This window comes from Venturia canescens, chromosome 3 (genome assembly GCF_019457755.1).
Source record: "Venturia canescens isolate UGA chromosome 3, ASM1945775v1, whole genome shotgun sequence".
In the NCBI taxonomy this organism is placed as follows: domain Eukaryota; kingdom Metazoa; phylum Arthropoda; class Insecta; order Hymenoptera; family Ichneumonidae; genus Venturia; species Venturia canescens.
The window spans coordinates 6975164-6999930 of record NC_057423.1 but is presented as its reverse complement, the minus strand read 5'-3'; the positions used below and the strand labels follow the sequence as shown (position 1 = coordinate 6999930).

Here is a 24767-nt window from a genome sequence, read left to right as displayed (position 1 = left end):
CGTCGAATGAATTTTTATAACCCAAGTTTTTCCATCGCTTTCAGTACCTCCGGACATAATCGACGATCAAACTAGCACAGACATGGTCGTGAGGGAAGGCAGCAACGTATCACTCTCCTGTGCTGCAACTGGCTCACCCACTCCGAATATAACCTGGCGACGAGAAGACAATCAAAAGATCCTTCTCGACAATGGACTGAAAGGTTGATTCTTTGAGTACTTAATATTAATATTTGCATATTTAAAAATATTTCCTCAACGATTCGAGGAAATTTCAAGGCTTCAGGTTGGTGCACCGTGCTGTAGCCAGAGATTGGATGAGAAATGAAAGAGCCAAGGAAGGGAAGTTTCGAATTATTGAACGTCTAAATTTATCATCTCGATGGGAATTAAAATGCATGGACATTTGGGAACTTCATGATGGACGTTTCCATTAGAGAGTATTTCACTATCGGGATACATTCGAGCGAACGCTTCCTTAAATATTATTATTTACAAGTTTCTATGCGCACAGCATTCGTAATATGAATAAAGTATTTTATTGAAAAAATAATCAATCCACGTACAGAATGCCCTGCGATTTGTACTTTCGGCTGTAAGTACTCCCTGAAAGACTCCTTTAACATACAAATTCGTCACTGATAAGATACTTTCAGCGAGCTGGTAATAATAGCAAAATTTAACTTTGCTTTTTATCAATTCAATCTTGAGTGAAAAACAGTGCTACCGATCTTTTTTTATTCGCAATGTACATTGGGAATGAATTTCTAAATTGAACGAAACGTGGTTTCGCAAAAATTCACTTCGTTAAATTTTCATCGTGAAAAAAGAGGTCATGCAAAAAAATTCTGTTACTATTTTTTAATTTCATCCCCGTAGCTGCACGCTGCAGTACCACTGCCGCTCGAAAAATTCTAATTGACGTTTCCAAATCCCTCCGAAACTTTAATCCACAGTAGATCGATCGGGGACGCAGATATTCAAAGAAATTTATTCCATTGGACGCTAGCTGGGCAAATAGACGAGGTGAATTTAATTGTGGTTGACAGCAGATGTATGGAACACATGCTTCGGATTTGTTCGGTTTCAAATATAAGCTACAATCTTTCGTTGAATAAAAAATTATTGCGTTACCCATTACATTTATCTCCGTTATTTTCTGAATAGTCTTTCTAAATTTGGTTTCTTAAGAAATGTACAAAATGTCATTTTGTTTAGAAAATTATCGAAAAAAATGATCATCCGTATAAAAATGTTGTAAAAAAGGAAAAAAATCGACCGTAGCTTTCGTTGTTTGCAACATTTTGTCATCTTGATCTTCGATAATTCATGAACGATTTGCTATCTCATCATCAAATAACTTTTATGGGAACAAACATGATTGCAAAAACTGTTTTTTTCTATTGCAAATGTTGTTGTAACGTCGGATCGAGGAGAGATCGATCAGAGATTCAAATACTCGATAAAATTTATTCCACTGGTTGTTAGACAAATATTCCGAGTGAATTTCATTGCGGTCAACCGCAAAGGGAGAAAAACGTAGATTGAAATAGCTCGAGAATCGCAATTCGTTTAAGCTACGGAGCGGGACGCTTCCTGAGTTTCGTATAAATAAAGTGAATTTTACGAATAGCCTAAAGCCTCGGTGCTCCGACGTTATTGTATTAGAGATTCTCGAGTTACGATGAGTGACCACACTCCCCGACTCTTTTACTTGTTTCTTCAAAGTACTACAAGAAAGACTACTCCACGAACAGAGCTGAAAATGAAAAAAAAGGCCGCATTCAGTCGTTTGTAAAAGTACAGTCGGAACATTTCGAACGCTTTCGTGTCTATTGTGTTATTTGTTTCGTATCGCTTTTCTCATCCGCGTTCTGTAGTGAAAGAAAAAAATATTCTTTCCAATAAAAACAGAATATCGGTTTTATTGATATTTTTATTCATTTGACGTATTTTTCATGACGAATCCGTTTTCCATTTTTTTTCGAAGCGCGATCGTAGTTTGTCGTATTGTTTGGGTTTGCTGTTATTTAAAATTCATTTTTTCAACAATTACGAACGCGATTTTTCACGATACTGAGAGAAACAAAAACTAATTCCGACAAGCTCCGTTCTCCAGGGATTTTTCAAATTCGATTTTCTTTCCAACGGAAACCATGCAAATTCCATTACATTTATTTATATCTATGTTCCCAAGGAGACAAATCTCATTTCTAAATAACCTCCGTCGGAAATCGAAAATCGAACATAAGAAATGATCAACTTGAAAACAAGTTTTCATTGAAAGAAAACCTTGGTTCGTGGCTCAAGATTAACTTATAATCTTGCAAAGTATCTAGATAACAAATCTAAAAAAAAATCAACCTCACCAGTTGGAATTAGAATTGTTCCCTCCATTTATCCGCGTGTTTGTGGTCGTCAGTAGAAAAACGCGCATGTAATCAGACTCGATGTGTCGGGAGAGCTAAATCTTCATTGAAATGCATAATTGATGTCGTAAAATCAAAAAAAATGTTCATTTGATCCACAAATATTTGAGAACAGAAATTCCATTAATGCAACGAGTTTTTATTGAATTTTTATTTTAGTGAGCAGCGTGGAAGGGCCATACTTGAACATAACGAAAGTAAATCGACTCCACATGGGACCGTACTTGTGTATAGCGTCGAATGGCGTTCCACCTTCAGTCAGTAAAAGGATAAAATTAATAGTGCAGTGTACGTCCACGAGAACTTTTGTTAATTCGCATTGACATCGATGTTTTTGGCAGAATATAAAAACTATGATTGCTAAAACTAAAAAAGATGACAGAACGTCGAAGTAGAAAAAACTGTGTTCGGTCAGACAGTCTTTCTGATCAATCGAATCAGCTTTTGCCATTAAAACTAACTGCATGAACGAACGAAATATCATTCACGTTATTACACTGAGGATTGAAGTAACTGAATATCCATTGATCGTTATGAACATCAGTACAACGAGGTAATATGAATTCAACATTCTGTACAGTTACTCCAATGATTTGGATTCAAAACCAGCTGGTAGGTACTGAACTCGGACAACCTGTCACGCTCGAGTGCCACTCCGAGGCGTTTCCAAAATCGATAAACTACTGGACGAGGGATAAGAATGACATTGTTGCTCAGGGTGAGTTGAAGAATCGTAATTCGAGTAGAAAACAAATCGTTTTATAAAACGATTCCCTAACTCAAATTTTCGTGTGGTATTCAATGAAATCTCCAATAAGAAAAGCGTCATCCTTAATTCCTTCGTGTTTTCATAGAATAAAATCCAAATATACGTTCAAAAAGTGAAAAAAAAAAGTAAAAAAAAAAAGCCCCAAAGTACATGGAAGCACTCCGAGAAACCATTGAGCCATAAATGAAAAACAAAAAAAGCTTAACCCGAATGAAAACCTGAGAATGAACAGTCTTTGAAAGCCTCTCGAATAGTGTACATTTTGGAATTCGTTGTCCAATTGAACTGCATAAACTATGAGTATATTTAAAAGATTCTAATAAATCGTGACATGACTATTTCGACTCGTTTTCGAATGCATTCTCACTCTTGTGAAAAGGCTAAAATAGATGACAATGGTTCAATCAAGTATCGAGGCCGGCCCCCAGCCCCATCCGCAACGTTCGACTTTTCTCTGGCTCATCTTATTTCGGTATTCGACACGCGGATAACGGCCTAAGTTGACGTGATTTCTGTTTTGCTCGACAACCGTTCAGGCACTTCCGGCATCCCGGAGCTTTTTACTATTGATGCTATTCCGCTCGATCGCGATTGTATATTTATATACAGAGCTGGAACGATTCACTTCGGTTCCACGGGGCTTGCAAAATGTTTCCGGAAAGCCTACCGGAAGCGCAAATACAGTGCCGCAAATTTAGGCGACTAAAGGAGACCATTTTCTATAATTTTTTGAGCCCGAATCTCCGAATATTATTCTCCGAAGAATGGAAAATCGAAGTTAAGACTTTTCGTGATCTTTCGTGACCAGAATAACAGAAAATCTCAACAACCTCGAAGATGATGACAGCCAATGAAAACTCGATTCATCTCAACTCAAATACTACTCGATTATTTTGTTATTTCGAGCTCATCAATTCGGGTGTTGCTCACATTTTTTATTAAAGTTTTAAATGTAATACTTGAACTCAAATAATTGCTTACTGTGACGAATTGCAGGAGGAAAATACGACACTGAGCTCATCGACAACGCGTACAAAGTTCGCATGAAGTTGACCATCCACTCCGTAACAGAAAGTGATTACGGAGCTTATAAATGCGTTTCAAGGAATTCTCTCGGCGACACTGACAGCACTATCAAGCTTTACCGTAAGTTATGCTTCTAAGCAATTAATCTAAGCTGGATCATCGGTTTTGTGGATGCAAAAATGAAATAATATTTTTAGTCATTTCTTCAATCATGTTATGCAAATTGGAAATCTCCTGATTTCTTTATCGCTTCGAAATTATTTCCAGAGCACAAAATTTGCAATTGAATCTTACGACGCATTTTCCAGAATAAAGATCGACGAATTTCTGTGCTTGATTTTCCTCTCACGTTAAATCTATGAATTTTCATGTTCTTAAAATAAACGATCGAGTCGATGCCAAGTAAATCTGCTGAGTAGAAATAACTCGTATTTTCATTATTAAATAATGAAAATTCATTTTCAACCGAGCCTCGCTGTCTTATTATCGAATTCCATCATGTAAACGCTTGGAAGCCAATCTCAGTAAAGCAGGCATTTTGCTGTCTTTGATATCAAATGGAATTGATGAAAGTTTAAATACCATCTCGTCCGCATCGAGGATTGCGACACGGTACCTTTGCATGTATTATTCAGCAAAGCCTTGCATCTTCATCGTGCAGAGAATTGATCGTATTAATGCAATTATAATAAATTCGTCAAACAAATAAATTCGCAATTCGTTTATAGCGAACACAGAAATGGAAGAATAACGAAATTTCGTGTTCATGTTTGCTTAGAAATATCCTCGTCGGGGGGTTCGCATCACCCGTTCGGAAATGGCACGAAATACAAAGGTGAGCTTATGAAATAAATGCCAACGATATTAAATCTTTCTGATGAGGATATTCTCGTTATGAAACAAATTCCGTAATCGCCATTGCGTCACAAGCAATTAAATTTAAATCGTTCCCTCGTTGAAGTTTCGTCCCAAAACTCGTCTCTCATCGCACAGAAAGAAACAAAAATAAAAAAAAAAAAAAAAAAAACCGAATCATCAGTCAAGCAGCTTTTCATATGAGAATAAACGGCTTACTCGTGTACCCACCTACGAGTTCACACACGCGGAATTTGCCTCTGTGAGTGGTTACACTTTCATCGCTATGTTAAAGCTCATTAAGGCTGTACTGCGATTTTATGTCTTATCTAGCCGGGTAAAAGTCTCAAGTAGCCATAAGTTCTATGATTACACTTTCACGGTTATACTGCATCGCAGTTGCGAGCTACAGTAGTCCAGAAACACGTACAAAATACGAGGCATCAGTCGAAGGGGGGAGGCCCCCTCCTCTTGCTTCGTCCGAGCATGCGTGAACGTTTCGAACGCTCCTGCCAACGAGTTGAAACTTAAGTGGGAGAAGTTCCCCCTCTTCCATCATCCAGGCAATGAACTCGCGTCAGTTTTCCCCACTCTTTGAAAATCGACAGTGGAGCAAGGAGCCCCCCCCCCCGCCCCTTAAGCAAATGAAGCGAATGAGACTGCAGCGTTCCCTTCTCCTTGGCAAAAACAGTAGTGGGGGAAGGTTCCACGCCAGTTTGCCAACAGCCTCCGTGCTGTTCACACACTGTTTTCGCTCAAGAGTCCCATGAATTTTACAACCATACAAGAAATGGTACAGGCTTCTTATTATTATGCATCTGTCCCATCGTATTTTATTTCCATCGGATGCTTTCGCTGCGTTTTCATTGCTGATCATAAATTCGAGAATCGCTTTTATCATCGGGACATACTCCATTGTACGATCTTTTGTTTTATTGCTTTCTTGCCTCTGAGGCTGAAAGTTTGCGTTTGTGGAAAACAGGGGGCTTACGCGGGCGAAGAGAACGAATCGAGGAACTTTCAACGTGTCTGTTTTTATGGATTGAATGAATAGTGATGACGCGCACTCCAGTGTAACAAAGTGGGAGTTTGATCCATCGGGCTAACTGGCACCGAGTCGACCATTGAGGTCTGAAAACAACAGCGTGTTGTTATAACTCTTTATCTCCGATCAATGATCTGTTTTCGAGCAGCAATGCCTCGTGAAATAATTGGGTCGAACGGTATCCTTTATCGGAGAGTTGTACGAGTGTTTTGTTATTTGTGGATTCGATTCGAATGAGAGAGCGAGTGGAAGGATTGCAATTAAATTTCGAAAAATAGGATTTTTTGGTTTGTCAAGCGTCTGAAAAATCTTCTTTTCGATTCAAATTTCCTCGTTTTCGGTACATTGTACGGTTCGTACAACGTACGTTGGATATTAATTGAAATTTCCGGAAGCTTGATTGCAACTACGGTGACCCAGAAGCCCCTCTCAATGCCCCTTCGATTTTCCAGATCGCTCTTCCGAACCCTTTTACCTTCGGAGATTATATAGCTCGAGATGGAATTTCGTCTGAAGACTAACTGCGGCGGCAGTGAAGCTTGCAAATGCCAGATGGCAGCATGTGGCCTCTTTCTCGCTTTGCGGTGCGGGTAAGCCGCGAGGAGGATGAAATGATATGGCCATAAAGAGGGTGAGAAAGCGACGGGGGGAGATCAGTTTGTAAAGGAGTTTATGAATAAGCAAATCCTCCGGTAATCCGATTAAAATTAAGCTGGAAAGTAGAAACGCACATTTATCAACGGTTGCAAAATATGAAAAGTTCCATTTGCCGGCTTCGAGGCCTTTGATCATTCGTAGAAATGATTTTCGAGCGGTTTTTCATGCTACGTGAAATAAATAATTGATACACGGTCCGTTCATTATTTATGTTTCCCGAAACCGAGACTCTGCCACGAGCCAACTACAATTTTCATAAGCGTTCCCGCCCTCGAACGAGAACACGGCTTTACGTGATGTTTCGGAATAAATCTGACGATCTTCTGTCCTCACGTAAGACCTAGGGCTTTTCTTCCGGTACAGACGCTGCACCTTCGCCGCATACTCTCGCAATTAGCCGTCCCACCATCAAGCAAAACGGCAAAGCCGTGGTACGAGCTCTCGTCCTGCCTGCGATAAACCTGAGAGTCTTTCCAACCACGTTTACGGGGTGTGCCAAAATTCACTCCTCATTTATCAAGAAATAGTTAAATCGAGTAATTTTGAAAACAAAAGCTCTTCGGAGTCGATCCTCTCTGACGCAGCATCGACGAGATATCAACGATTTTGTCGGAACCAATCGAGCACCGGGACGCGACTGAGTGGGCGTGGCGAGCACGATGCGCATGCACCTCCCCCCTCTCTCACCCTGCGCGCTCCACTTGCCACGCTTCTGATTCGCTCTCCCCAAACAACGAATATCTCGTGAACGGTGAGTCGGAAGAATAAATGGCCAAGAACTTTTCCCTTCAGTATTTAAGCATCTACGCGTTCCGCAACTTTTCGTCACTCAAAAATCTGATTATTTCAACACCCTGTGTATGGACAGACATGAATGTATGTACAACGACTCCAACACTTTCGCCTTCTCGTTGGGAAGATTAACTGTCGTCCTCACGTGCAGGAATGTCGGCCAACGTTAGACGTGTCTGTACCTTTCTCCGGCGTCTACGGTATAATAATTTTCGAAATATGGGAGACCCGGGTCCTTCCTCTTGCATCTATCGTACGAGCAATTTTACTTTATCCATCAAAAGCGCGGGTAGGCGTATACAAGGTAAATGGAATTGCTCAAAGTTTGGGCAGTCTCTTGTGCCTCGCTGCTCATTATCGTAGGTTGTGGCGTGTTTCGAATTTCATTGAATCCTTTAAAATCACCAGCTCGAGGAGTCGCATTGTTACATTTTATTGATTCTATCGACCACCAAATTTTTGAGCATTCACTTTTGGAAGTCAGCCGAGTTTTTATCAAAATCACGAATATTCACATTCGCAGGATTTTGTTCTCTCGTGGTCTCCCTGCTTAACCTTTCGCTTCACATTTCCTTCCGGTATTCGCATATACGCTTTTCCACATCTATACGTACGAACTCTTTCATAATTTAAAACACTCGGTCGCTCGGATTATACACCGGTAATCCGGTGAAGTCATGAAACTTTAATCCAACTCGAATGAAAAAATGTGTACAGCCTCGTTCGAAATTTCAAAGATTTTTCCACTCTCTTAGTTATTTATACTTTGACGTAACGAGCGCCTCCTTTTTCCTCGGTTTTCCATCCTCGACGATGTGCTGCTCAAAAAATCATTCACTCGATAGTCTTTACCGTGTCATCATTTATTCCTCAGTGAATTTCAATTTTCCAAGAATTCGATGACATTCGCCGTCGCGGGGTTCGGGATTTCGCTCCCCTAACGGAATTCTTCTGATTCGCGAAAACTTGTGACGCAATTTCGAAACAATTGACCGTGATTTTTTTGCAAATTGAAGAGAAAAAACTACCTTCGTATCCCCGTCGAAAATAGCGCTGTCACTATTCCCTGAAACAATTGAAGAAAAAAAAAAAAAAACAGAATTACAGGACCTTCAGGAAAAAAACAAAAAACACTGGAGTATGAGATCAGTTTTAAAAAAATCTGTATCAGCGGTTACGGTTGCAGGGGTTATTTATTTTTAGAATTCTTCATTGTATTTTTGCTCTTTGTGCGTAGAAACAAAAGTAGGTAGAAGTGCAAAGAGGAGGATTGACGTATGCAGGAGAGAGTCAGTTGGATTTCACAAAAGTTTACACGCTACAATAGAGGCGTTGGGAAATATCCGGTGGTGGGGCTCGGCCCTTTTTATATGAAGATCGTTGAGGAAGCCAAACACGTAATGTACGTCAATAGTAACATATACGAGTGTCCTCGTGCCTAGGTCATGTGTATACAAACAAAATATGTGTATAAAGAATTTCTCTCTTTATTTACTATTTTATATTTTTTTTTTTTCAAAAAAATATAAAATAAAATCTCAGTAGTGAATGCCATTTGAGTTTAGGGAAAGCTGGAGCGCGCGCGGTGCACGAGGGCGACGAGTTCTTGCCCTCAAACGCTTCAGTGTCGGCGTCAGACTCGCAATAGTCGCTGTCTGTTCCGCATACGTACGTTTTCTCGCTGGGGGCATTTCACCATTCGTCCTCTTTTTCATTCAAACTCTGCATCTGTGTGTGTATCCGAGTGAGGAAGAGAAAGAACCAGAGAATAAAATGAAAAAATATAAAAAAAAAAAAAAAAAAAACAAAAAAAGGGAGGGAAGTTCTCTTCCAGGTTATATTCACTCGGTAATGTGAGTGTGCGAGTGTCTGGGTACGTTTCTACACATTTTTTAACATCGGTGCGTCCTTTCACCCCTCAGCCTGTAACTCCCTCGTGCTGACTTTTTTCTACCGTTTCTCTCTCCCGCACAGCATTATAAAGCTCTCAGTTGTCCGGCACGAACTGATATGTAATTTACACGTGCGCCCAAACCCCAAACGCGTTTCTCTAAGGCGTCCCCTTTGAGGATCTTCCTCTTCACATATTATGCTGTTACCCTCTCTCTCTCTCTCTCTCTTTCTCTTTCTCTCTGCGTACTACCAGAAATGCAGCTCACGTGACGTTCCGCATAACCAGCAGCGAACCCGTTCCCTTTTCGAGTCTCTCGTTTGCACGAAGAATCGTCTTCATGTACAGGAGCATTAGCCGGAGCTTGAAAGCACCGAAATTATGAAAGCACGAGAAATTTTAGCTCCCACGCCCCCTCAAACCACTCTTCCAGTCCGATCGCCCTGGAGGGACTACAATCGCAGTAATCCCGTCAAAAAGATAAAACTGTAGTTGTTGAAGCCTCGTTACTGCCGCCGGATACTTTGACTCCGAGCGAAAGCATCATTTTCAACTAATTGAAATACCGTTCTACGTTGAACTGCAGCTGCAGTCAAACTCACCGTTTCCTGACAGCAAGCCTTGGCCCATACTTTTGAAGTTTCGCTCTCGATCAAGAAAACTTGTTGAAAAACAGCCACTGTTTCAAGAGCTGTGAGCACGCGAAGCTCGGTCGAAGGGACCTTTCCTCGTACCCCAAAGTCTCAAGCCATATCATCATAATTGGACTCCTGATTATCCAGAAATCTGGGCCTCCACAATCGAAAAGGAAATGGAAAATCGTCGGAAAATGTTCACTCAAAATCGTCTTGCCTCTCGTGACACGTCTCCAATCCTCGCTATTTTGTACCAACAAATTGGCTGAGTTGATGCTCGACAACGTCACACGTCGGAATACAGACCCAAATCTCATTATGCGCTCGCCCCCTTTTGCTCTCTGCCAAGGGCCATAAAAACAGCCTTTTCCTTTCACGATTTTATCCGCTTTTTTGTAGCCTCGTACGAGAGCAGACTGCTCGCCCATTCTGAAGCTCCCCTCACACCCGATTTCCACCCCATCTCTCCCAATAAATTCAACATGCCACGTGCCACTCCGGAAGCCTCCGAATATCCCACGGATATCGTCATCTATCCATTATCATATGTATGTCTGCCTCGATCCCAAATGAGGGGGCACCCAACTAACGTAACTGCGGACCGCTCTCCTCTCGTTTGTAACTGACCAATGGTCTCGAAACCATGCTCCCTTCGAAGCACGTTTTTGCCCCATTAGATTTCCGGGACGTCGAACAATCGCGTTATAAATATGTACAGAAACAATCGAGAGACGTGACCCATTATTTTATTCGCACGAGCTCTTCTCAGGAGACGATAAAACTGATCTTCATTTTCGTGGTATACAAAAAATCAAAATAACCTCAGTGAATTCTCGCGGAAAATCGAATTTCGCATAAAAATTGATGAAAAATAAAATTCCAGGAAATATTTATGGAATAAAACACTCGATAAGATCGTTGCCACGAAGTAGTTTCTCCCCAGTTCGAAAATAGTCCCAAGCCCGTGATAAACAGAGCAGGGAATGTGGCCATTGGGATCATCGTTTCTTAGATCATGGAGGTGATCAACTTTACAAGTGTACACAATCGTAGTTCACCGCTTAATCTCAAAACGAGGAAAGTTTGAACAAACATGCCTTCCGTTTAACGGTTAATCGATGCTACAAGCGGCGGCGTGCTTTCGAGCGGTGGAAAGGCTTGCGAAGTTTTCACTATTTCTCACAATGGCTCAACTCATAATACATATTCTTATCCTTATTTGCAGCTGCGTATCGCGCGCGAGCGTAAAAATATTTGAGGAGATTCAGTACACAGTCGTTATTTGTAATATCCGGTTACGAGGGAGTTAAACGGCGGTGCGCAACATCGAGGAAACGAATATCCGAACGAAAATAATGTTCGCATCGTTCTCGCTCTGTTTTCAGGTAAACTGAAGAAAAACAGTGGGAACCATTTGCTCGAGGGGAACCAGGACATGCTGAAAGAGAGAGGTGAGCAAGCATTTTGTTTCGGGAAAATGGAGATGAAGATAAACGAGGAAAAAAAAGTGGCTTGAATTTCTACTAATTCCGAATGAAAATGTAATATTAACATTTTTTTTTGCAGACTTAAAACTCCGCGGGCGAAAAGACAGTGGCGAAAATGAGGACGACGAAGATTACGAGTACTCTTCCGGCGCTGCGAGTCCGAGAAATTATTCAGACAGCGGTCTCGTCGCGGTGCTTGGACTTTTCTCCCTCTTTTGCCTTAATTATCATCTTTATCATCACCACCATCATCAATCGGAGCTTCGGACTTTTCGCCCCGTTTGAAACAAGGCTCCATTCACCTTTACAATCATTTTAAATTCACAACACCGAAGACTTTCCTATCACGAAGCATAGTATGAGAGGAGAAAATAAAAAGGAACGAGGAGGGAGTGAGAAGCTGCGAAAAAAGCTTGGGACTACACTCGTGCGTAAAATCATCGTGAAATGGTAGCTGGGACACGAGGATGATCCGTGTCAGGTTAAATCGCTTCGTACCTTGATCGTCCAAAACAACATTTTATTCGTACTCACTCTGCCTTGAGCAGCAATAAAAATTGACGGTGTATCGAGTGTCCAATTTTTCAATGTAAATAAATAAAAAGCACTGCCCCGTAGGAGATTAAGTTTCGTACAAAACTTCGTCGGTTTAGCACGCCCTACAATATCGCCAGTGCGGTTTCGACCTTAAGAATAAATCCTGAGGTCACGGGAGGAAGGTCAAATCAAAATTTTGCAATCGGATCATCAATTTTTATCGCAGTTTCTTATCGCTGATTCATTGAAAACACGAAAATCCCAGAACGAAAATTGAACACTCTGTACACGTCACAGCTTTTGTCTTGTTCGTTTCAATTATCGAGACTCCCGGACATCAAGAATGCGGTGTATCGAAGGCTGTTTAATATATCTGTACGTCGCTGAGATTATTAATTAATTATTTATTTGTATCGTCGTGCGCATGGGTGCCTCGTAGGTTCGTGAACGTCTGTTTAAGACACAGAAAGACAAAAATCTAATATATACGAATAATATATAAATGAATATATAAATAAATATCTGTAGCTCGTAAGTAATAGATTACAAAAGCTTTAACGACTGTCGAAGACGAGCAGCTTTGATCGCCTCGAAAAGTGTGTAATTGTACAAAAATAAACGTTTGAGATAAACACGTTTAATTACAAAACAAAATAGAAAAGGTTAATACTTGTGCAGAAACGATTAATTTGGACGTGAGCTCGTCGCGAGGAGCAGAAAAAATGATTTACGAAATTTTCTTCCGTTTTACGTCTCCAAAAAACACTTGTGAAAATCTGCGTCAAAGTCGAGTGATCTCAGTAGATGACCATGGAACTAATTCTAAGGAGAATTAAGCATTTTATAAAATCAAATCGATTTCATCGCGTGGAAACTGTTGCACCACATTCTCCTTTTCTCTCTCTCTCTCTCTCTCTTACCGTTCGTCGGTAATTCGAATTCTTACTATTTTGGTCCTCGGTAACATTCGTACCGTGATAAAATTCTGACTCGAAGCTCTAAACTTTTTCAAAATAATATAATCCTCCCAGAAAAATCTTGATCAGTCAATGTTTCAATAAATAGTGCAAACATTTCACTATTCCAGTGTTCAAAACTCTTCGAGCTTTCGCCTTTTCGTATTATAAACGTGCATAACTTTGTTTTTTTAACAAAACTATGAATTCTTTTTCTCGTCATCAGCATTGTAAATATCACGAGCCATGTCACCAGTCACCTCGAATTATTTTGTGACAAAATTTCCGGAGAGACAAGATAAAAAATATAAAAACGAATCTGCATTCTCTTCATTAGGCAAACGGCTAAATACGTCGCTCACTGACGTCGTGAATGAAAATAAAAGGGCGAAACAAAAGCTCACAAAACAAAACATATTTGCTGGGAAAACGTTGAACGTTTTCACCCCAACAAATCATGACTGAGAACATTTTTATTCTCGCCCTCATATCATGGCTAACTGCCTGATAACGAATGAAGTCAAAATTTAGAGTTTTTTGCCATTGTTAAAAAAAGTCGCACTAATTTTCGTTCGTTAGAAATCGCAGTTAATGAATGACGAATGGATTGACGAATGCTTTCGAATGATACTTCTGAAAAGTTTCATTGATTCTGCGAAAAGTTTCAGAATGACGGTAGAAAAGAAACGAGAAAAATATTCAATAAAAAACGCTCTCGATTAGTGGCGAGGTGGACGAATGAAATTTTCACAAAGACGCGAACGATGAACGTTCCACAGTAGAAAAACGAGATTTAATGTTATCATTAAACATATTCGTATGTACAGGGTCGAAAATTTGTCATCAGAACTTATTTCCTGTTTCCCAACGATTTTAATAGCACGGAATTTTTGCAAATTTCGAAATGTCGATGTTGAAACAGCAAGAAAAAAGGTCGTTCGAACGACCATCCAAATTTGCAGCCCTGCATATATGCAATATTAAAAATAAACGAATATAACAAAATTGAGCGCTGTGCTCCCAGTTTGATTGATGCATTTTCGCAAAATCGTCAGTCATTGTAAAGCTTCTCGATGATAATAAACTTAATAACGATAATATCGAATAATAATAAGAATAATTAATGAAATAATAATAGACGAAATTATTACGTACCTCCGGATAAAATATAAACACACTATTATATTTGTACAACAACTGACTGTAGAAAATAAGGGTTGTAAATAAAAAAATGTATTCGAAGAAACTGTACTAAACTGTAGCAACGACTCGCATATAACGCCACGGAATCTGCCTCAAACCTCCACCCCGAGCCAGCCCAGCCTTCTGTCTTGCATAACCGGCAATTTAGACAGAATTTCCATCGTGCTCGAAAACTTTGGCTTCTGCGAGCGAGATTCCCCAGGTGTCGGAATTAATTATCCACCGTTTGCTCAGAGAGGCTTTGATGAAGCTTCCTGGTAACACACTTGGGTGTAAAATTTTGCATATCGCTCTGGTAAAATAACGATTTACCATCTCAACGTCGTAATGACCCACGTGGACTTTCGTACGAGAATTCTAGCTCCCCCAAATCTCCATAATTTATAACGCACGAAGCCTGCTATTTTAGCAACATTTTCTTTTCCTTTTTCTACGATTTTTTTTCACGATTTCTATTTGTTAGAAATCGATGGGAGGGTGCAATTGTTTTGCGAAATTTTTATAGGCCCGGAATTTTAAAACGTTGGACAAAAGGAATCGATGCGTTCAGTATTCGTTGCAACTCTGAGAATGTTTGACTGCCAATTTCGAGTTTTTCATAGATTTATTGCACCTCGTTCTTGCTCAATTATGTTCGTCTCAAGGGTGGAAGTATTTTTCGGTCTTACTCGTACTTGGTACTTTATTGTATTCGTTAATTTTACCAGTGTTATTATTATTTTTATTATTTATACAATGTGTCAGGTTACAAGTAAATACACTTCTCACTTTATTTTCCCTGTGATCGGAAAACAAAAATATTTTACATTTTTTGTTGGTTCTCCTTCGTTAGCGCTTATCTCATCGATCATCCACACACGATTCATCCAGACGAAAATATTTTTTGCATAGTCACTTTATCGCGAATTCGCAGGTGAGCGGTTTGATAAACAATTTCGTGAAACTTTGCGCTATCAGCTCGGTAGCTTCGCGATCGAGCTATTAACGCTTCGATAAACCTTTCCAATCATGTGCTGCTTTTATTTTCTACTGCAAAACGATGATTTTCTGATACTTTGGAGAATTTTGTGCGAGTTCTCGGATCCTACTTATTTCATCAAATTGACTATTTTATTGTGATAATGTAAAAACTAGAATGATCTGACATCGGTAAATTTGATCACAAAATCTCACCGTAAACAATCTTGTTTCTACTGAAAAATTCATTGCGTTCTTCACCCGAATGACTGCGTTGCAATGATTTTTAAATGGAATCACCATCTCGAAGGTGAATTACTCATTTTTTATAATTAATCTTTGCATTGAATGAGAATTTCGAAACCTTGCAATTGGACGAAAGTCTGCAAAAAAGTTCAGCGAACTTTCAACCTTACGAACATTGATTTTCGAGTATAAGAATTTTGGAATTTTTATAATACGATCTCAGAACATATTATTCGTCAATTTTGAACTCTCGAAAAACTCTTTTTTATTTGACGATTGCTCGTAGCATTTTATGGAATGCAGAAATGAGCACAAAAGTGTGTAATTCATCGTCAATTCTTTTTTGTCCAGTACAATTCAAAGAAAAAAATGATTTCTAGATTATTTAAAAAAAAGGAGAGAAAACCTTGGTTATTCGAAATAAAATCAGATTGAGTATATTTGTACTTTCATAAAACCACAACCCGAAGATTGAGTCGAAACAAAAATGGTTGATCAATAACCAACTAATTAGCAAAGACTGTGCAGCAGCCAAGCAATGTCGTTATCATGAGGCGTCCAATAATTGTGGTGCAAGCTCCACATTTCGTTAATCCGAATAGCCACACGTACAAATTGCACTTTTTCGCCCATTATTCAATTACATTAACGCGATACAGCTTGCCCTCTTTCTCTCGGTAATGAGAATCGTTTTATTTGATAATATTACTTTTTAGTTTATAAAGAGACTTCGGTGTGGAACGGTATTGGTTACAAACTTTCCAAGTACATTACAGCTGTGCTATTAGCAAGAGAACGAACGTCCAACGATTTTTCCTGTTTTCTTTTTCTTCTTTCTTTTCTCTTCAATTTTTTGCAATACGACTTTTCCAAGTTTTACGAAAAGTTACGAGACGTTGCATTCAACAAGCGGAGCACTCGGCCTCAAAATACCAGTCGTAGGTCAACAGTGTCAGGAATTTTAATAAAAATTTTCGAGTTGCAAATAATTTGCGAATTTTCAAGAACAAATAAGATTTTAAATATTCCTGTACGTGTATCTTTCATAGAGTATTGTTGGTAATTCTTAATCGATAATTTCGTATCTTATCGACGGTGAAAGAACAAAATGCCCAAATACATTTTTCTTCAGGATTTCATGAACTGTCTCTGTCTCGTCGCTTTTGAAAATGTTTACTGGCGATTGGAAACGGTATCTCAATAATTACCTAAACTTTAATGACTAAAAATCCATTTTCCATTCCGATCCGAGCTTGAGAAAGATCGAAACGAAAGATCACATTCGAATCAAGTCTTAGAGAAAAACTATCGTAGCTCCGTTTCGACAATTTTGTCTGACATCACATTGACGTACCTAATTTATAACACGCAGGTTATTATTATTAGTACAAACAATTTTAACGACTAAGTTTTTTCTCACTCAGATTCACACTTCAATTTTCCTCTTCATTTATCTCTCTCTCTCTCTCAATATTTACAGAAATAGACGTAACGATTTCCAAGCACTCACATTCGCGCGGACAAGTTTCAAAAATTTCGATAATCATTAGAATTTTGTTTCATAGACCGCCAACCGATATTTACATTCTACAACAATTAAGGGGTCGATATAGCCTTAACATTATTCTTTTATTCGCGTTTTATTACGCGTGTATGTTACGTGTTTCATAACACATTATTTATATTTACAAAATATTTTGTCCTACGTGTAGCCCTTGTAATAATAAAATTGAGCGACCTCGAGTCACGTATTATCAATTAGTATTTACAGAATTATATATAAACTCGAATGATTGATTGTTGGAGAGGTAGGGGGTGGGGGAGAGGTTTAAAGGGACTAAAATGTACAATTTTTCACTCGTTCTCCGCACGTTTTTGCCTCCGTTACAATAAATATCAATTACTCAATTTCATTCTAAAACGATGCTTCCAAAATTGAGCGAATTGACTTCGAATTATGTTTATATTTTTCTTTTCCATCGTTTTTCAACAATATAGAATATCAAACAGCACAACAGAAATAACTTGGAAATAATATTTCAAGCCCCGCGTTATTACAACTGAGAGTCTGCATTTCTCATCGAATGCGAATGTATTTTTTCCAAATTACAATCCCCCTTGAACGAGTTATTTTCTAACATCAATTTCAATTAATCCGCTCAAGTTTTTGAACAAAAAATATTGCTTTCCAGAGCAGTTTCGAGCAAGCACACAGAAGCGGTAGAGAATTCAGGTTCAATTAGAATTTCAATGAAGTTGAGGCTTTCGTATAACTGCTCATTGAGATTCGTGTTTCTTTTTTGAAACTTCAACAGCATCGAAGAAGCCTCTTCACCGAGCCCTGTGGCATGAGGGGTGAGTCAGAGTTTTTCGATCGATCAAAAGAAAAAAAAATGTTTTGAAAAGTGTGAATTTCTTGAAGAGCGAGCACGCAAAGTTTCCAGTGTCACAATGGCTTTCAACGGTGATGGGTATCGCTTACCTGGAGTGGAATGAATCAGGCCCAATTCAAGAATTTACATTGGGTAACCTAAATAATAAAAAGGGGCTTATCGCTTGCTCGAATTGGAGTGAAACGAACGTTTCCTGACGTCAAAATCGTTCGGGCTGAGCTCGATCGAAAACTGTCAATCCTCAAAGTCTTCGGTGCGACAAAGACCCACGATGATAACGACGGGGCTCAAAAATTGGTAACAATCTAAAACGAAAACAGTTGAAACAGCAAGTGCAAACGAAGTGTGGGAAAAATAAGAGAAAAAATGCAGTTGAGGGGGGAAGAAAAATGAGAGGACGCAGGCGAATGAAAGTGCCAACGAATCACTACGAGAGAGCGGTCAGAAGAATGAAAACAAAGCTGGCGATGACGTTGGTGTTTACGATTGATATTGGGCTGGTGCTCATGGATGACATTGACTGTGCAGTTTTGTCGGTTCGATGTGTTTCTTCGAGAAGTTCATTTTTCTTATTGTTGTTGTTGTTATTTCGAGAATTACGATCAGCCTTGCCGATAGCGGATGCAGAAGCGTGTCCGCCATCGTTCTTCGATCTCGATCTCAGCTCGGCGTCTGTAAAGTGATAAAAATTTGTAATCGATAAATCTTCGTCGTTGTTTCGAAAGAGGGGCGGAGGGAGAATGTTTTTGCATATTAAATTTATCGAATAGGGCACGGGGCACTAAATCATTTTGGCCTCTGGTTGAAACTCGGTTTTAAAGGAAGGGACGAGGACGGGGTTACCGCTGCTGTTTCTATTATGTTGCCACGCTCATATCTGTATGCATGGGCTGCAGCAGAACGACGGTGTACCTCTGTACCGGGTAAAACTTTGCAAGCGGAATAGGAAAGTTTTGTAAGATGTACTTGTACGTGTTCTATGTTTGTATGGAAGAAGCAACGTCCTCTGGGCCGCACCGGCTCCTCGAATGTACTTTTCCCTCCCTGCTCCCTCCCTCTCTGTGTCACTTCTCTTCTGGAGCTTTTGTCCGACGCACAAACTCCTCGAACTAAGATCACCGTGACGAAACGCCACAGTGAGAAGAGGCAACCCGGACGAGACTCCCGTACAATCCGGAGTGGCTTAAAATGCACCACTTTGACGTTAAGCGCTCGTGACAGTCGAGAAGGACCGCGGAGGGAAGAGACTTGATGCGTGATACACGCGAGTCTTCCAAACTCTTATTCCATCTTCGTCTCTCTTCTCCTCTACCAGACTAAAGCTGATGCAATATTTCCGGTTTTTAAACTTTTCAACACGGGCGGGGACTACAAGATTTTTCTTCCTGACGAGCCGATCAAGGCCTTCATCGAGGGGTGCAAATGTCAGTGGAAACTATAAGATGGCTCGAGCAAACTTTAGTTTCGATTTTTCAGAGTCTGCCCTTTGAGTTGGACAGCAAATCTTTCAAATTATTTAAGCAGCTTTGTCATTTTTTGTAGAACATTATGCAAAGTTATGGAACAAATTTTATGAGGGATGCTTGAAAAAGTAACTGACAGCTGTGCATAAGCTACTTTGGGAACAGCGAAGGCATGCAGCAAGGCGGAACTCGTGTACTGATCATTGAGCGTTCGAAAAATTGAAACGCTCGTTATTCGTAGCCGGAAGTCTCCGAGACCCGAAAGTCTGAGAGTGGTTTCTTAGGGGAATGGAAGGTTCGTAAAGTGGATAAAATTGATGGTTTATAATCGGAGAAATCTAATATCAGTTTTGACGTTGAATTTCCGCAAGAGAAATAACCCGCCAGATCTCGAATCAATGAATTCATTTGGATTCGTTGAAAAGAGGCATTTTTATCTCGTTACCTTTTTGATTGAAAGTTGACTGGGAAGCGTCGATTATCTCGTTCGAGCTCGGTGCAACACTCGGCACTGATTTCTGCTGAGATCTCTGCTTTTTTTCAACTGTAATGAGAAAAAAAACACACACACGGCGAAAGGGTGGTTAATTGGTGTTTCTAGTGGAGGAAAAAAACGAGGTGAAATTGAATCGAGGATAATGGTTCAGGTCAGGAGGGTAACTGACCTTTAATGACGGTGGGAAGCGGCGTCGTCGTTGTTGGAAGAGGCAGCGTCGTCGGAGGTATTATTTCTGAAATGATAGAAAAAGTGTCAATCGTTTCAATGTAATTACATCGGAAATTGAATGAGCGAGAAGAGAATCGATGAAAAATTTACGTTCTTCGGTCAACAAGTCTCAATCTAACCAATCGAGTCCACCGACAAGTGCATCGTTCTTCCTCTGAGATAAACAGCGCACAACAGTATAAATTCTCAAGACATATTGGCTGAGGGTGATCCGCTGAATTTCAAAACGTCAATCCCAAGTTCAGTTATTTTGGATGTGGGGCAAACGTGAAAGTGGGGAACCATTTGACTGAGTGACATCTTGCCTCCGCAATGAGATCAGCCAGAAACTCGTAGCGAAGGGAAAGAAGGAGCGATGGAAAGAGAAAGAGGAAGACAGAAAAGAAGACATTGTCTGAAGAACGAGAAGTATCGTATGGAAAGCAACTGATAAAGGGAGTCACGATACTCGAATGAAAGCTTGTACAACAATGCTCGACTATTGAGTTTCCTGCAACTGCAGTATTCTCAAATCTCAAAGCTGGGACCCTCGGGCCACGATATTCGTAGCAATAAGCGTAAATGTACGGATTTTTGAATGCCAATATATCGCTGCTTCTAATTGACGAATTAAGGTTGAATGGAAAAAGGGTTTTGTTCGACTCGGACAATAACTCAAATCCGATTCTCTTTGGCCCCAGCTCATGGCTTCAAGAAAATCGGTCCGAGAATCCGCTAAGCTTATTGCCAGCGACAATAGCGCGCGTGTTTATTGCGCAAGTGGTCGAATATGGAGAAAAGGCTTCAATTCTACTGCTCTCAAGGGATTCGAACGTGTTTCGTTAACGGACTTATTACCGCGTACCCGATTCGTGATGCAAGGAGGCTTTCAATCGAATAGAACGAAGCAAGCTTTAATTGAATTGTGGAAAATCTAAAGCCACGAGTTCCCAGCTTTTGTTCTCGACGCCACGGACGTTGGGGCCCGGGTCTCCGTAAAAAGCGAAACTTGCGAGAACTTGAAAGACTTCAATTTTGACCAGAAGCCAGTGCTCACTCGAACAGAGTACAATTCATCCGTTTTGACAATGAAATTACGTGCAAGGTGCTGAGCGCTTAATTTATTGAACAAATGAAAGGAAAGTGATCGAATGACGAAAGCTGTTAATAATGAATTTCTTTTCGGCCTTCGAAGAACTGCATCGAATTCCACCGGTCAGAAATGCCAGAGAAAAAGCAGAACCGAAATGTCAGTCCTTATCGCTCGTCCGTCTTACTCCAAATGGAACGAAGAGGAACGAGAAAGGGTAACATTTTTCATTTTCAAATCATTCTGAAGGCGTCAATCGCGCCGCGTCCTTTTTCTTCCACATATTTTTTTATCCAAGTGGAAAGAAAAGAGGCGGATGGAGCTGAACCCCCTAGGATTACACGAATCCCTCTCACCCTCTATCTTTATCGTGTCATTCTGCAGTATTCTTTTGCTCCGACGCGAGGGAGAGAAGGGTCGGGAAGAGAGAGAGAGAGAGAAGCAAAGATTCTGGACTCACGCGCTTTCTTCCTTCCAATGCCTTATCAGAAAAAGACACGAACGTGTAATGCTCGCGGGGCTGGTATGAGGCCACCCTCGAGCTCTCTCTTTCTTTCTTTTCTTCCTCTCTTGTCGCCAACGCGAAAGATAAGCGGATAAATCGACTTTTGAGCCTCGAACGATCGGCAGTACTCTTCACCTTCTTCTCATTCTACAACGTTTCTCTGCACAAGCTTTTGGCTCCGGGGGCTGAAAAAGGCTCGATACGACATTGAACCAACACACCAATTTTCCTCAATCTTCGCGGGATCCGACGATATACATTTTATTCATAAAAACGTTGGAAAATAATAAGAACCTGAGCGCATAAAATTCGGTCTAACGACGGAGTCGTGACAGTTTAGTGACAGGAATTTGTCGACTGGAAATTTGTTTGTAGACCTTCCGAATGGATTTATTTCGTTTCTAGTTTTTCGGCTCGTTTCTCACACGCCGTTCAGCAGATTTCCTTCCAAAATAGCGTCGTCAAATTCTTCGAGCTTTTCTTAAGAATGCCGCACCACCACGGCTCCGTTGGCCCTCGCGCGCATTGCACTTTTCAAACAAATCCTCGATCTCTTGGGTGAAAAATCACTCGAGTGAAAAGAACAGGGAAAGGAAGAAGGAGAAAAAAACGGTTCAACGAAATGAAGCTTTTGTCCCGTAATTTTTCTTTTTCCCGCTCTCTTTCTTCCCCGCCCCGCCATTCTTTACCTCCGAAATACCGTTGTTTTCGGGATTCACATATTTCGCCCGTAAATTCAATACTATTTTTAATGAGGTTGGCACCTTTGAAAACATTATTTCTTCCCAATAATCCTCAAATATACCCTCTCCAAACACGCGGACAACCCTTAAGCTCTGTCGCTATATAGACCCTTGAATAATACATACATTCCGCGTGGAACTGCAAGGGTGTGAAATTTAAGCTCGGAGTTGGGGGCTATGCCAGAGGAGATTCTCTATTGGAGTGAATGAACTCTCGCAAAAGCCAGGTGTTACCAACAACCGAGCATTTATTAATGACTCGACTGAGCAACAGTTCTGTCAGAGTCTCCCTTTTCGTCTCTCTCTCTCTCTCTCTCTCTCTCATGTCGTAAATTTGTTAATGTAGCTGTGAGGCTTCAAAACTGCAGAAAGATTGAGTTTGAAAAAAAAACGAAAAAATTTCAACACTGCTTTTGTCATATGAAATCGAGGATTGTTATGCAGCCATGAAATTCTGAGAGCACGTCAGACAACAATAAATCGAAGAGAGGCGTCATGGCTCGACAACTTTTTGGGTTCTGTGTACCTAAAAGCAAAAAGTTTTTTTCCACATCCCCTGGTAATCGAAAGATATTTACATCGATCAATTAACCAGCGCAAAAATGAATTTGATTAATTGCATTTCGCATACAAAAATAGCGGCGAGCGTCGGTGTAAAAAAAGTGAACAATTATCTCCGGCTGGAAGCAGCGGAGTGTTGCTTCAGTCGCCGTTGACCAACCAGCTGTTGCAACGTTGGAATTAGCTCCAAAAAGAGAGAGAGAGAGAGAAAAAAAAAATATATCAAAACGAGATAAAAACGACTGAAGTTGAAAAAAGGCAAGAAAATAAAGAAACAAAAATAAAAACAAACAAAAAACGTACAAAAATGAAGGAAAAAAGCAACATCGTTGCATAACTTTGGCAAATTAGTCGGAGGGATTTATGTGGTAGGACGAAACGTCGCGTTAATTTCCACGGCGACGAGTCTCCGGCGTGTGAGTCGGGTCGAGGACCGTCAAGCTCAAATGCGCGAATGGGCATTTGTCCGTGCAAGCTAATCGCAACGGGACGTAAAAAAAAGAGGGGGGAAAAAAAATTGGGCGAAGCTCTCTCGGGCGAGAGATGTATGGAACTAGGCCAATTACCGTATGTATATCCATTTTTTCCCTTTTTCTTCCACTTTTTTATCCGTTTTTCCTTTCACCTTTTTTTCCCCATTTTTTGTTACTTTTATTTTTTGCTTTTTCGCGGTTGTCACTCTCGCTCCCGTTCCAAATGAATACACGTGAGTCGGGATATCCGAATTGACCCAAACGTTGGATTAATTAACTCTGTGCCCTGCTGATTTTCGAGGAGGGGAAGCCACCGCGACGACGGTTTTTCTTGATTAAACGACTTTTCGAAAATGACATTAAGTGATCAACCTACTGTGGTTACTGGGGAGTAATTCACACGGAAAGACACACGTGCAGTAATCACGTTCAAATTGAATGAGAAACGTCACTAATTATTCTCACCTTCATCAACACTTTGGTACTCATTGTTACTAAGAATGTAAAAAGCTTGTTTGCCGGAGGAAAAATTAAGGGGTCGGACGAATGACGAAAACTCTGGGTCCTCCTTCTTTCTCTGGAGCCTTCTCTTTCGTGGGAAATCGTATAAAAATTCAACGACTCACCGGTTAATGAAAAAACTCGACCAAAAAGCGAAGTATGAAGAATCATACTTTCAGTTAAAAATTCAGTGAATTTCACTTACGATACAATTTGATGTTCCCATTCGTGTGTCCAAGTGAGTTATTAGAAATGCAATCGTACGATCCGTAATCCGTGAGAATGACGTTGTGCAGGGTGAGCTTCATTTGAATCTTGTATGCGTCGACGTTAACGTTCTCCGCGATTATTCTTTTGCCTGAAAATAAAAAAACGAGGCGCAACTTTAATAATTTATCGATGAATACGTTTTCTCCACTTTAGTTTATACTTCATTACACATTTCGAAACAAACATTTATCAATTCAAAAGTAAAAGTAAATGTTTTATTTCGAAAGTAAAATTTTTATAAATATGCAATTTTCGTTCCCCTTTTGCGGTGTTTCAATCTACTCCCTCAGCCGCTTCAGGCAAAGTTGGCTGTAACTCTCCCATTTACAAATCCCCCTGGCTGCCACTCTCAGTAATTAATATCTCACGAACTCCGAGCAGAAAATGCTTGGAGACACTCTCTCCTCGAACAGTACAATTCCTGCACAAACGATCTAAATTTTGAAGATTTTAATTGATAATTCTGCACGTCAAACTTCGAGCTGGACATTCGCATTTGGGCGAGATTCGAGATTGTGTATGGAGTTTCTGTGCTCGCATATTGCTGTCGGTATCGAGCTGAGAAAATTGACCGGAC

The 24767-nt window shown here is 40.2% G+C and overlaps 2 protein-coding genes across 3 annotated transcripts in view; one reads left to right on the top strand and one right to left on the bottom strand.

The window, feature by feature from the left end:
• The window catches only part of LOC122407803 (neurotrimin-like), a 115464-nt gene extending 101134 nt beyond the window's left edge, over positions 1–14330 (top strand). The window contains exons 4-10 of one of the 2 annotated variants that reach the window (XM_043414225.1): positions 45–203; positions 2589–2717; positions 3010–3147; positions 4195–4344; positions 5003–5059; positions 11485–11550; positions 11666–14330. In XM_043414225.1, the coding sequence (XP_043270160.1) occupies positions 45–203; positions 2589–2717; positions 3010–3147; positions 4195–4344; positions 5003–5059; positions 11485–11550; positions 11666–11871 (905 nt within the window). In that variant the 3' untranslated portion in view covers positions 11872–14330. The remainder of the gene's footprint in view (positions 1–44; positions 204–2588; positions 2718–3009; positions 3148–4194; positions 4345–5002; positions 5060–11484; positions 11551–11665) is intronic. The other variant, XM_043414226.1, reaches the window with a different exon arrangement.
• A 616-nt stretch (positions 14331–14946) lies between these two features.
• Positions 14947–24767, bottom strand: part of LOC122407441 (opioid-binding protein/cell adhesion molecule homolog) — a 116829-nt gene continuing 107008 nt past the window's right edge. The window contains exons 7-10 of the mRNA XM_043413647.1: positions 24126–24278; positions 20007–20072; positions 19787–19885; positions 14947–18550 (exon numbers count right to left, since the gene is read on the bottom strand). Of these exons, the coding sequence (XP_043269582.1) occupies positions 18306–18550; positions 19787–19885; positions 20007–20072; positions 24126–24278 (563 nt within the window). The 3' untranslated portion in view covers positions 14947–18305. The remainder of the gene's footprint in view (positions 18551–19786; positions 19886–20006; positions 20073–24125; positions 24279–24767) is intronic.